We start from the raw sequence: 11,285 nt of genomic DNA on the forward strand, positions 1-11,285 counted from the left end.
CACCCGGAGTGCTCACCCACCCTCAGTGTTCCCAGCCCTTTATGGCTCACCAGCCAGTGGGCAGCTCGTGTAAAGCAGACTGTGCAAGGGGTGATGTGGGGAAGGTTTATTACTGCAGCAGATACAGTCACAAGCTGTGGGAAATGGGGCCTTTGTGCAGGAGTCCCAGTGCTCTGCCTGGTCTTGTGCCTGATCCCAAAACTGTGGGAGGAGGGATTGGAATCCAGGCTGCCCCGAGATGTGGGTGCCCCATCCCTGGAGGTTCTCAAGGCCATGTTGGACAGGACCCTGGGCAGCCTGAGTTGGTGGGGGCAACCAGCCCGTGGCAGGGGGTTGGGACTGGATGGACTTTAAGTCACTTCCAACTCAAGCCATTCTGTGATGATTCTATGGTGATGTTTGATGGTTGTGTTGCCCTCGGGTCCATCTCAGCGCTCTGTATCTCACCCAGCTGACACCACTTCTTTAAAGAGCAGCAGGTGGCCCAGTATCAGAGCTGGCTGGTCCCTTTTTTCTCCCTCACTGCATCTCCTTCCCTCATCCCCTCTTCTCTACCTACTTCTCCAGCAGCAGTGCCTCAGGCTGCCTTTATTCTCCTCTTGGCCCTGAGGAGGGGACATCCCCTAGCACAGCTGTCACCAAGCCTGGAGCAGAGCAGGGACCCTCAAACACCGATGGACAGATGGACAACCCCAGAGGGGCAACCATATGTGTGCCGGTTGGACTTGATGATCTTCAAGGTCTTTTCCAACCTGGGTAATTCTATGATTCTATGCCAGGTTGGGGATGTGGGTAAGCAGGCAATGTGGGATGTGGGTACATGAAGGTGAAGCGTGCTGTGGCGCAATGTGGGGCTGAGGTTCTCAGGGTCAGTCCTTCTTGAAGGGTGGGCCATAGAGGTTGGCGTAGTAGGCCCGGCTGTACATGGCCTCAGGGCTGAAGTGGTATGAGCCCTCGCTCACACGCCGGCTGTAGGGTGCGAAGGCTGATTTCCGTGGTGCAGCCTCAGGCTCCAGGGCCGAGCTGCGGTACAGATTGCTGCGTATGAACAGAGGGTCCTCCAGGCCCAGGAAGGACAGCGGGTGATGGCCACGGTACATCCGCCAGTCACCCCTCAGCTGGGCCTTTTCCTCAGCGCTGCTGCCCGCCTGCTTGCTTTCCTCCTCCTTCTGCTCGGCCTCAGGGCCTGTCTTGCTGCCCCGCGCTGCCGCCTCGTCCTTGGACTGCCTGCGGAGCTGAGGGCTGGGCTGAGCACCGGGGCTCTCCCTGGGGAGACTTTGGGGACCGGTGGTTTGTGCCCATGGAGACTTTCAGAGCAGGGAATGGGAGGCTGCAGAACAGCCCCGGGGGAGAGCAGGCACGAAGGGAGCAGGAGGGAGGGAGGGTGTGTGGTCCTGGCATGAACCTTTGCCTCCCCTTTATGCAGGGAGTGGATCAAAGGGGTTTTGCTGGAGGTGGGTGGGACCTGCTCCCTGCATGTCCCCAAGGTGCTGGGATGCACTCACCGGTACATAGCTGTACAGGCTGCCCAGCAGGTGCTTAGGGGCACTGATGAGTGTCCCTCCCAGAGCATCCACTGTCTCCATGGCCCTGGACAGCCTGCGTGGTGTGAACAGGATCAACCCCTCCGCCGCATCCCAGGCCACAGCGGGGACCTTCTTCACAGTGGAGATGCCAGAGGCGCAGGCACTCTGCAGGTTGTGAGCCATGCTGCCCACCAGCCCAAGGCCATCCCCTGCCTGCAGGCAGAAAACACCATCATTTAAGGCAGACCCCAGCCCTCTGGGACCTCACGTTTCTGCTGTAAGTGAAGGTGAAGGGCACCGACCCCGACCTGCAGCTTCCTGCCCCTGTGTCCCAGAAGAGCTGCTACCTCCAGGGTAAGTCCTCCAGCCTGTGTGCTGTCAGCAGGGTACCCCCAGACCTCCATACCCCCACCCAGGGTCCTCCTGTTCACTGCTGGGACCACAGTGGGAGTATGTTTTGTGTTGAGACCCCAGATCAACAACTGTGATCAAGATGCTGATTGGAAACTGGAGCATTGCCTGGCCCAGAGGCTGCTGCAGCCCTGTTTGGGAATTCAGGGCTTTTTCTCCTAAGGAGGACTGAGCAAGAGATGCTGATTGCTGGGTCCTTCTGCACCCAGCCCCTGTTAGAATGCCAGAAGGGAAGTGCCTTGATTTGGCTTGTTGGAGAAGAGAACGAGAACATGGTGGGACTGAGATGACCCCATCTCACTTCATTTTTCCCTACCTCACCAGCATGACTGTTCTTTTTGTCCTCCTTCTTCTCTGCTTTCTCCTGTTTCTGCTCTGGCATCCTGCTCTGCCGCCAGCTGCCTGCAGTGCTCTGCCTCTCACTATGGCTCTGTTGCACCACAGGCTGGCTCGGCTTGACCAGACTGCCCTGCAGGGGGGACAGAAACCAGTGCTTGGGGTGAGTCCCAGGTCCCAGGGCTTTGGGACAGGCTGGGACTCACCAGGATGGGGATCCAGACGACCAGTTCCTGCCCTTTGGCTTTAGCACGCTGGAGGTTCTGGGCGGTGTGATAGTAAGCACGGTGGGAGGCGGTGCTGACCAGGGCTCCGATCCGGCCCAGGGTGCTGGGTGCACTGCTGGGGGCACTGGGAGCACTGTGAGCCCTGTAAGTCCTGGACTGCTGCTGTGAGACCTTTGCTGGTGGCCTACAGGGCTGCTTGGGCTTCAGATCTAAAGGCAGAACAGCACAGGGGGAGTGCGGGATGTTACAGCGTGATGGGACGGCCCTGCTCCAAGATCCTCCTCTTTCTACCTGCACCCCATCAACAAGACCCCACCTCCATGGTGCCAGCCTTGGGTGATTCCTCCACCCCAGCAGACCTTACCAGGACACCCCGAGGTGATCTTGGCACCAGTACTACCTGCTTCCTCCTCCTCTTCTGGCAGCAGGTATTCCATCAGCTTCTCCAGCCCATCCAGAGCTGTGTCCATCCCGGCAGCTGCCATCTGGCTCACTGAGTTGCTCCTCGTGTACCTTGCTGTGGTCTCCACGGTGCTCTTGGTGGTCTCATAGCCCTCCACTGCCAGCCCCAGGATCTTGTCCATAGAGTTGCCAATGGTGCTCTTGGCACTTTGGATGGGAGTGGAGATAGTGTCCTTCACTTTGGAGGCAAGCTGCGGGCAGAGAGATGGAGAAGAGCCCTTCTGATGTGCTCTGGATGGCACGGGGCAGCTGGAGTGACTGTGGGCTGCACAAGAAGACATAACCTAGAGCAGCAGAACAATTTCCTATAGCCTGAGCTGCAGGTAGCCAGCCATACAGGACACTGCTGGCCTATACTGAGAAGCAATTCAACCACACCTGTGGCCAAGTCCTTGCTTTGAGGTGCTCTATGGAAGCCCTTTGCCATCACTGGTGACCAGGTGGGAAGCAAAACTAGGATCTGGCCCAGAGGAGAAGTACTGTGGGCTCTGCAGGGGGGCCTAGAGGGTCCCAGAGGCTTTCCCACCCATGACTTACCTTGTCAACAGGATACTGAAGGGCTGGGATCTTCTCCTCCAGGTGGTCCAAGCCCCGACACGCCAAATTGTTGGCCATTGAGACTGCCAAGGGCAAAAGCATGAGAATGGGGTGGAGATGAAGGCTGGGGGCTGTGCCACTGAGGGTACCCCGCCACATCCCTCCTGATGGACTCACACTGGGGCTCCAGCCTGCGCACCACAGGCTCCACGCTCCACATGGCCAAGGCGCTGGCACCCTTCACGCCCTGTTCATAGACCTCACACACCGAGGCCACAATTGGGTGGACCTCTTTGGTGCTGGTGTAGGTCCGCTGCAAGCTTTCGCAGGTTGAGCTCACCACCGGCAGCTGCAGGACCCGCTGCAGCACGTTCTCCTGTGCATCAGATGGGGACCAGTTAGGGGCCAGCCAGCAGCTGCACCTCAAGAGAAGCTGAGTCTGGTTTTGTGGCCTGACTGGTCTGCGAGTCTGCGTGTTCAATAAGGAAAATACACCTCCTGCTAATTTCATCTTGCCATGGAGCCAGCTGACCCAGAAATCACATGGATAAGTGACCCCAGTGGCTGTAGCTGTGCTCCCAGCTGTGCATTGCTGGAGGTTTTTGGTCCACCATGGGGACAAAGATGAAATATAGGTACTGCTGATACAGTGCTGAAGGCTGCTATCAAGGTTATCTTTGTTGATTCTCAGTTATTTAATTGCAGGTATGTGAATGGTTGTACTTTGATGGCTGCTCCGTATTATTACAAGCAAAGATAACACACAAGACAGCATGGTATGAGCTATTCCCCTCCTCTGCCCTTTCCTCTCCCTCTCCCCACACTCACCTTGGCCCTTCCATTCTGCAAAGGCTGGTTCTTCCTTGCCGTCATTGTGCCACGTCCTCCTGCAAAGCAAAGTGCAGAGCTGCAGACTGTGCAGTGAGGTCTGAGCTGGGCTGGGGCTCAAAGCATTGATGTGCAGGGGTTGGGCTGGGCCACACAGCTCCCTTGGGTGCTGTGCTTATGGCATTGCCCAAGCTTTGACTTTTTACCAGTTAAACTCTAGAGCCAATGCTCCTCTGCTAGAGCTCCTCAGCAATCTGTCCTCACTCGGGTCCTGTGCCTGGGATATGTGGTGTTGGGGCACTACTACCCCCAGGCTCCACCTCTGGGCTGGGCTGGGGGGACGTGCGTTGCTGGGGAAACTGGGCAAACAGCTCCCCAAAGGTTCTCATCTTGTGGGATGGATGGCTGCAAAATCATCCCCATGTGTCAAATGAGGAGATGATGAATGCAAAAGAGATTAAGACCTTTCTGTGTTTGTGCAGCGCTGTGGCAGTGCACCAAGGCCAGGGAGAAGCGGGGGGGATAGAAAGTGTGGGTGTGCAGCTTGGGTTTGGTGCAATACAGAGAAGGGAATTGAAGAAGGGATGGAAAAGTGGATGTGGTGTAGCCAAGCAGCAGGACAGGAGGATAAAAGGACTGAGTGGGGATGAGCAGGAGCACTTTCCCTTACTGCTAACAAAGTAAGGGACTGTCAGCACAGGGAAAGCAGACCTGGCTGGGTCCTTACTCACCTGGACCAGAAGGACGGGCATATGGGCAGTGTTCTGCAGGAAGAATAGGCTGCCTATGGAGGTGGTGGAGTCACCGTCCCTGGAGGTGTTCAAGAACTATGGGGATGTGGCACTGATGGAGTTAGTCTGTGAGCATGGTGGGGGTGTGCTGATGGCTGTACTGGGTGATCTTAGTGCTCCATGACTCCTGGAAGAGCCTGGGCTTACCCACAGCCCTGCATTAACGGGCTCACCCCAGGCAGAGGCACATGGGTGTCTGTCAGGTTTTGGCACAGTGCTGCAGTGATTCAGGGTTCTGCAGACAGTGGGACAAAGGGCAGCAGCTGTGCCTGCTCACAGCTCTGCTCTATTGGCCATGGTGAAGGGGCATGATACCAGGAGCAGTGCCAGCCTTCCCTCTGCCCAGTGAGATCAGGGATCAGCAGACAGCACAGCCTCTGCCCTACTTGTGCCCATCCCCTCCCCTTCGTATGGGGCACTGTCATCCCAGGCAATCTCTTCAGTCACGATTTAATTCCCTTTTGTGACAACATATGTGTATTACCCCCTAGGTGGACTAGAGACTAATTTATTGCCTTCCACTTGACAGCAAACCTTCCACACGCACACCCTCCCTCAGTCACCTTTCCTCCACAAAACGGCTCATTTGATCCCTCCCTGGAGATGTTGGTTTTTAGACCTTTGGTCGCTCCTGCTGCTCACCTGGGAATGCTGAGTAGCTCACCCTTCCTGAAATACCACACCAAGCAGTGTTAACATTAGGAAAGCCTCCTGTCTGAGTAGATTACTTATCTCACTTACCATTCTGCTGTTAATTGCTACTATTATGAAATGCATGTGTAAGAGCAGTCATTCAGAAGGAAAGTCTTGCTAAATCGTTGCTGCATGCAATGCTTTGTATATTGTTCAGGGGATGATGTTTTGGAGCCTTCGCCTTTGTAAAGCTCTTGTTGCAGGGGATAGGAGTAAGCAGTAAGATACCAGCAGGAGCTCAGTAGCACTGGTTATCCCTTCTCCATCCCTCCCCACCACAGATGGAGATGCCAGTCTCCACTCTCCGCCCTTAATTCATCATTAAACGTCTGTAACAACTCCAGAAATCTCAGTGATCTGAGAGGGGACTCCTTCAGAATCTCTTTGCTTTTCCCCACCCTCAAAGTCACACACAGATGCAGTGTCATACACACCAAAGTTTATTGCTTGTGTTCAAACAGCTCACCTTATTCCAGCTGTCAAATTAGAAACACACACACAAAAGGCACTAAAAGGATTTTCTCCATTTGCTTGCAATCCCATGGCTTCAGTCACATTACATTAAGGTATGTTAAACTGCTATCCTCCAGTGGAGGAGCAGAAAGGCAGTATTAGTGCTTGAGATCAAGTAAAGTTACTCCTGTATGCTCTGACCCGTGTTATGCCAAATGGAACAGGTAAGGCTGAGAAAGGCTGAAAATTCTTTGCTGCATCTCCCAGGTTAAGACTGTACTTGATGAGCCACCCCAGCCCCTTCAGGAGGAGCATCAAGGACTGGTTTGTGTCTTTGCACGGTGTTTGTTGGGCACGTGGGCAAGAAACCACCCTGCTCCCTCTGCAGAGCACAGGAACATCTATCTAAGCCAGGGCTACATACGTGTGTGAATCCATTCCCCCTTACCCATGAACTGCATGGGAAAAAGAGGAATCAGTCTTCAAACCAGCTTAAGATCTGATTTGTACCCAAGAGGTCCCCTGAGAGGAATTTATAATGCAGCTTCTTGCAAGAAGATACATGTTGTAGGCAAAGAGTGTCCAGGGCTCTGCTGGTAGATCACCAACACTCCTCTCCTTTCCTTACCAGGTTGCTGACACTACGATAATGGCCAAATCTGACCAAGAGAGGGATGGACCACACAGCGCCAGCAGCTCAAAGGCACATGGAGTAAATAAACAACAACAAAAAACCCAACCCTTAAACAAGTAGCAAGAAAAAGCCCTTGAAGACAACACATCCATTAAGGCCTGACCTGCAGAGTGCCCTACTTCTAGTGGTATTCATTTCAATATTAAAAAGAAGAGCTGCTACAGGCCAAGTTTGGTCTTCAGACACACTTAGTTACCCTGCTCAGCAACCTCTATTTTCAAACACTTCACATTCAGAGTGGAAGTAATTCCAAGCACAACCACAATGACTTTAGGTAAACTGGGGCACTGCATAACCATGCCTGCTCAGTTCCACAGCCTCCTCCTTTAATAAAGGAGAACAGCACCTTTTACTTTCTGTTTACAGAGAGAATTAGAAATAATAAGAGAATATGTTGGTCCGGGTTAGGATAATCTCTATTCACATCTCCTGAGGGATTAAACAGGCAGCCCCTGCAGTCAGAAAGCAACAGAACACACAGGCCTGGCTCTGGTGAAGAAAAGCAATAATTTTGTGTCGTATGACATGTGCAAATCACTCTCAGATGGTGTTAGAACTGATACTCTGCAAAGTCAGGAGCAACAAAGACAGCACATCGTGTAAGCTGTTAGATTGCTGGACACAGCAGTTCTCTTCTAACTGAGCTCACACTGCCAGGCAATCATTCCCAGCCAGAAGAAGAGCAGTTATACAGTCGCAAGGGCAAACATAAGGCATTTGCAAATGGTAGAACCAGAGAGGGAACACACAACCAAACTTGCTGTCATGATGGAAGGACAGAGAGGATCAGGAAAGAAAATCTGAAACATGAATGCCCAAATCCAGGTAGTAAGTTTCTCTTCTCAAATACATTCTGATACATGATCAAGTCTGACTCTGTTCCCTTCTCTCTGGGAGCTTACCCAACTGGAAACACTCTTGCAGCTTTTCTTACTTGATAAGCTCCAAGGTGGCCTTTTGTCCCTAAATGCAGGTTCCAAAGCTCCTTATTACACTGGACTTTTTCAAGTAAAATTAAAAGAGCAGAATAAGCTGCTTATCACACTGTCATTAATGTAAAAATGTCCCACGTATTAAGGTGTGGATATAATGGGAAATGTAGTGCTTAGGACAGGTTCCAGATTCACAGCTTCACTGCACTCAGATCCCTTAGCAGCAATGAGACCAGCATTTCCCACTTGCATTTCTTCACCCAAATCCTCAGCCGTGGCTTGCTGTTAGAGTTAGTTGGTGGCCAAGCCACATCTTGGCTTATATTATCAAAGGAAAAGAAGTTATTTATTTCTTGAGACAGAAGTTGGCACTCACCAGACTGTAGGTCCAGAGTCAGCAGTGCGTGTTCATGTTACATAGGGATCACTGAGAGGGCAGATGATACCAGTTTTCACTTATCAAATCACTGCTCACAGAAATCAGGATCCAGCAATCCAGTCCTGTCAGAACACTCAGGCTTTACTTTAGACCACAGTTCCTAACTTTCCTGAATGTACTACAGAGAATTTGGCCATAGGAACCTTTGATTGCTGAATTCTTGCTTTCCTGTGTAAACATGATTAGTTATGAGTCATACACATACTACGGTAGTCTAGGCAGCTATTTCATAAAGCCGTATTAAAATATAGGATCATCAGTATTTCCTTATCTAGCAGCCATGTTCCAAGTCCTCCTTCTGTCTGTGCAATATTACTCTCCCTTCTTCCATCTTTGCTCTGTTGAGCACCAAACTCATCTGCAAAGACACGGGGAAGGACAAAGGGCAGAAGTCACTGATTTGAAGGGGAACAAACTCATCTTGAGGTTAAAGTAAGACATCTTCATTTTTAAAGTGCCACGTGGAGAATAAAGACCTGTCAGAGGATGAAAGCTGCTGGCTCGCAGTGCAATGAGCAGTTCCTCTTACATCATTCTTTCAGCTTCAGATGTGGGCTCGCTAGAGTGAGGATCCCCACCAGAGAGGAGAGGAGCCCACAGAAACCAACCACACCTGGATTGGTTTTGTAGATCCCCAGTGTGTCCAGAGGACCTGTGAGATCACAGAGGTTCTTCACCACGTCTAGCAGCAGAGGAGGATGATTTCTGAGTATCTGAAACAGCAGGAAGAGAAAACCATGCAAGCCATTACATTTGGGAGAGCTTAGATGCTGATGTCGTTCATCCCAGAAACAGTTCTCCTTCATCTTTTCTTCCTGTGTGGCTTGTTCCAGCCTCCACAAGACCTCATACCAATCCCTGGCCAGGTTCATCAGCAGTGAGAAGTAGTAGCACTTGGTAGCCCAGTTCTGCCACTTTGCCTTATTGAAATCAGACTGGAGTCCAACACTCTTCAACCACAGCACCGTGTCGCAGAAGAAGTACAGAGCACGGCTCAGGTTGGAGGCTGTCAGGCAGATACGAGGAAGCACTTCGGGAAGCTCTGTAGTTTTCTTGGCTGCTACCAAGGCGTGCACCACATTGCCCAGCCGGAACACTGCAAGGAATGCCACAAAGGTCAGAATGGCCACTGCAGGGACACAGCTCTGTGCACAGCTCAGAATGGCACTGCCCCACGTATACATGGCAGAAACATAACAGGTCTGGGGTATTTATATGTTTAAACAACTCCTGCCTTAAGGAATATTGTGAAACTGTGCCTCCCAAGCCATGAATTTGTCACATAGTTCCCTGCAAACAGGAGCAGTATATTCCATTTCAAGCCATAACACGGGTCAAGCTGGATTTCATCCCTCGCACACGCTGGGTTTCACCCCGTGAATGTTAATACAAGAGTATGCAAAATACTTGTTATAACCTGCTGCACTACAGCGGTGGCAGATGTGGGCAGCACCCAAGGGTTAGTGGAGCTGCAAGGCTCTGAATTTAGGCCTGACTGTCTGTTAGAGATTTGTTTTGCAAGAGAACTGATTAAGCAAGAGAATTACAGCTCCGCTGATACTCTCTCCTAGAAATTATGATCCTCCAGATGTAATTGCAACAATCAAACCTATGGTAACGTATTAAGTTGGTGTATTTCCCTTTGGAAGTTGTTCCGGAATTGAGCAATTGACAAGTAGGTGGAAGGTCAGCCTGAAAGCAACAAACTACAGCACAAGGGGAGCAAGTGGGACACAGGGTGGAGGGATGCATTCGAGTTAGAGTGTGAGGGACGTACTGAACAGTGCAGGACTGAGCTCTCAGAAGCTATAAGTGTCATTCTGGCCCTATTGATTCCAGCTGGTTAATACACTATTAGGGGTTATGAGTCCCAAAGGAAACCCCCGAGGCCAGGAGCGATTTGGATGGAAGGATCAGGTGGGGAAGGACCCCTGTGCACAGCGGTACTTACTTTTACGGCCAGAGCTCATGCTGGATTCCAGCCGCTTGAGTTTCAGCACCAGCTTCTCGTTATCAGCGTTACGCTCTATGACATAGCTAAGCAACATGCATGTGTACTGAGTGGCTCTGGAATGGAAACAGGAGGAAAACGGGCACACGGGTGAAACGGGGACGAATCGCAGCGATGGCAGAAGAGCAGCAGAGCGGCTGGGGGGGGGGTCGGCTGGTCGGCTCTATGGGGATGGGGGTCGGCTCTATGGGGAGGGGATGGAAGATATGAACGGGGGGGTGTTGGGCTGGGAACTGCGGGGGTAGAAAGAGACTGAGAGCCCCGAGGAAGCCGCACTCACCGGAAGATCCTCTCCCTGCCCTGGCTGCGGTTGGTGAGCTCCACGAAGCCCTGCATGGCGGTGGCAGCTCGGCACCCCGCTCTGCTCCGCCCCGGCCCCGTCTCACGGCGGAACCCTCCGCTCCGGAGCGTGTTTCCACGCGCCGTTGCCAAGGCGAGCAATAAACAGCAGGGCGGGGACAGGCTGTGCAACCGCTAAAAGGGTCCGCCCGGAAACGCTGCGTGGGGATTGTGGCATTTATTTGGGTTTTTGCCTTTCGGTTGGGTTTATTCACTGCGAAGGTGCCTTTTCCTTCCCTTCCTCTTTCCTCTCTTTCATCCCTTTCCTATTTATTTTCTCATTTCATCTCCTTTCTTTCTTTTCGATGTGTAGCCCCCCATATCCATGTGGTTGATGTCCCTATGATGGCTAATGCACTCAACGAGCTGTATCTAATAGCTTTGCCTACCCCGCAATGAACCCCATTCCCACCTGGAGCTCATGGATCAGCCCTTTTCCCTCATTACCTCAATAAAGCTGACAGTGCACGGCTCCTTCTCCTGCATCTCCTCTCTTGGCCACATCTGTGCTGTGCTTTGCTTCTGGAATGGCAGGGCGATGTCTGTGCACATCGGGCAGGATCCCCCGGTGACTCTTCTGCCATCGGAGCAGCTCTGGAAGAGGAG

At 52.2% G+C, this 11,285-nt stretch overlaps 2 protein-coding genes across 8 annotated transcripts; both read right to left on the bottom strand.

The window, feature by feature from the left end:
- Positions 1-91: 91 nt before the first annotated feature.
- On the bottom strand, positions 92-8,403 carry PLIN1 (perilipin 1). 6 transcript variants are annotated; one of them, XM_085515393.1, is made up of 9 exons: positions 8,267-8,403; positions 4,328-4,386; positions 3,677-3,875; positions 3,500-3,582; positions 2,901-3,153; positions 2,480-2,709; positions 2,254-2,406; positions 1,506-1,739; positions 92-1,235 (listed from the first exon to the last, which is right to left on the bottom strand). In XM_085515393.1, the coding sequence occupies exons 2-9, from the start codon at positions 4,370-4,372 to the stop codon at positions 870-872; spliced, it is 1,563 nt and encodes a 520-aa protein (XP_085371519.1). In that variant the 5' UTR covers positions 4,373-4,386; positions 8,267-8,403; the 3' UTR covers positions 92-869. The 6 variants fall into 6 exon arrangements, with proteins under 6 accessions (XP_085371519.1, XP_015728542.2, XP_015728541.2 ...); XM_015873056.3 differs by lacking the exon at positions 8,267-8,403 and adding an exon at positions 5,059-5,183; XM_015873055.3 differs by lacking the exon at positions 8,267-8,403 and adding an exon at positions 4,534-4,583.
- PEX11A (peroxisomal biogenesis factor 11 alpha) lies at positions 6,236-11,278 on the bottom strand. Of its 2 annotated transcripts, none has more exons than XM_015873059.2 (3): positions 11,127-11,278; positions 10,281-10,396; positions 6,236-9,425 (listed from the first exon to the last, which is right to left on the bottom strand). In XM_015873059.2, exons 1-3 carry the CDS (start codon positions 11,261-11,263, stop codon positions 8,860-8,862), a joined length of 819 nt encoding a protein of 272 aa, XP_015728545.2. In that variant the 5' UTR covers positions 11,264-11,278; the 3' UTR covers positions 6,236-8,859. The 2 variants fall into 2 exon arrangements, with proteins under 2 accessions (XP_015728545.2, XP_015728546.1); XM_015873060.3 differs by lacking the exon at positions 11,127-11,278 and adding an exon at positions 10,621-10,713.
- Between the last annotated feature and the right edge of the window lie 7 nt (positions 11,279-11,285).

The sequence above is a fragment of the Coturnix japonica genome, chromosome 14 (assembly GCF_054131305.1).
Source record: "Coturnix japonica strain WE chromosome 14, WE-NBRP24, whole genome shotgun sequence".
Lineage (NCBI taxonomy): Eukaryota > Metazoa > Chordata > Aves > Galliformes > Phasianidae > Coturnix > Coturnix japonica.

What these genes read in the sequence shown, in the direction of transcription:
- PLIN1 (XM_085515393.1), bottom strand. Translation starts at nt 4,372, where the DNA reads ATGACGGCAAGGAAGAACCAGCCTTTGCAGAATGGAAGGGCCAAG. An exon ending in TTCAGTATCCTGTTGACAAG is followed by an intron (nt 3,154 to 3,499) that starts GTAAGTCATGGG and finishes CTCTGCCCGCAG; the next exon opens with CTTGCCTCCAAAGTGAAGGA. An exon ending in AGAAGAGGAGGAGGAAGCAG is followed by an intron (nt 2,710 to 2,900) that starts GTAGTACTGGTG and finishes TTCTGCCTTTAG; the next exon opens with ATCTGAAGCCCAAGCAGCCC.
- PEX11A (XM_015873059.2), bottom strand. Translation starts at nt 11,263, where the DNA reads ATGGCAGAAGAGTCACCGGGGGATCCTGCCCGATGTGCACAGACATCG. An exon ending in GCACTGTCAGCTTTATTGAG is followed by an intron (nt 10,397 to 11,126) that starts GTAATGAGGGAA and finishes TTTCCATTCCAG; the next exon opens with AGCCACTCAGTACACATGCA. An exon ending in CATGAGCTCTGGCCGTAAAA is followed by an intron (nt 9,426 to 10,280) that starts GTAAGTACCGCT and finishes CATTCCTTGCAG; the next exon opens with TGTTCCGGCTGGGCAATGTG.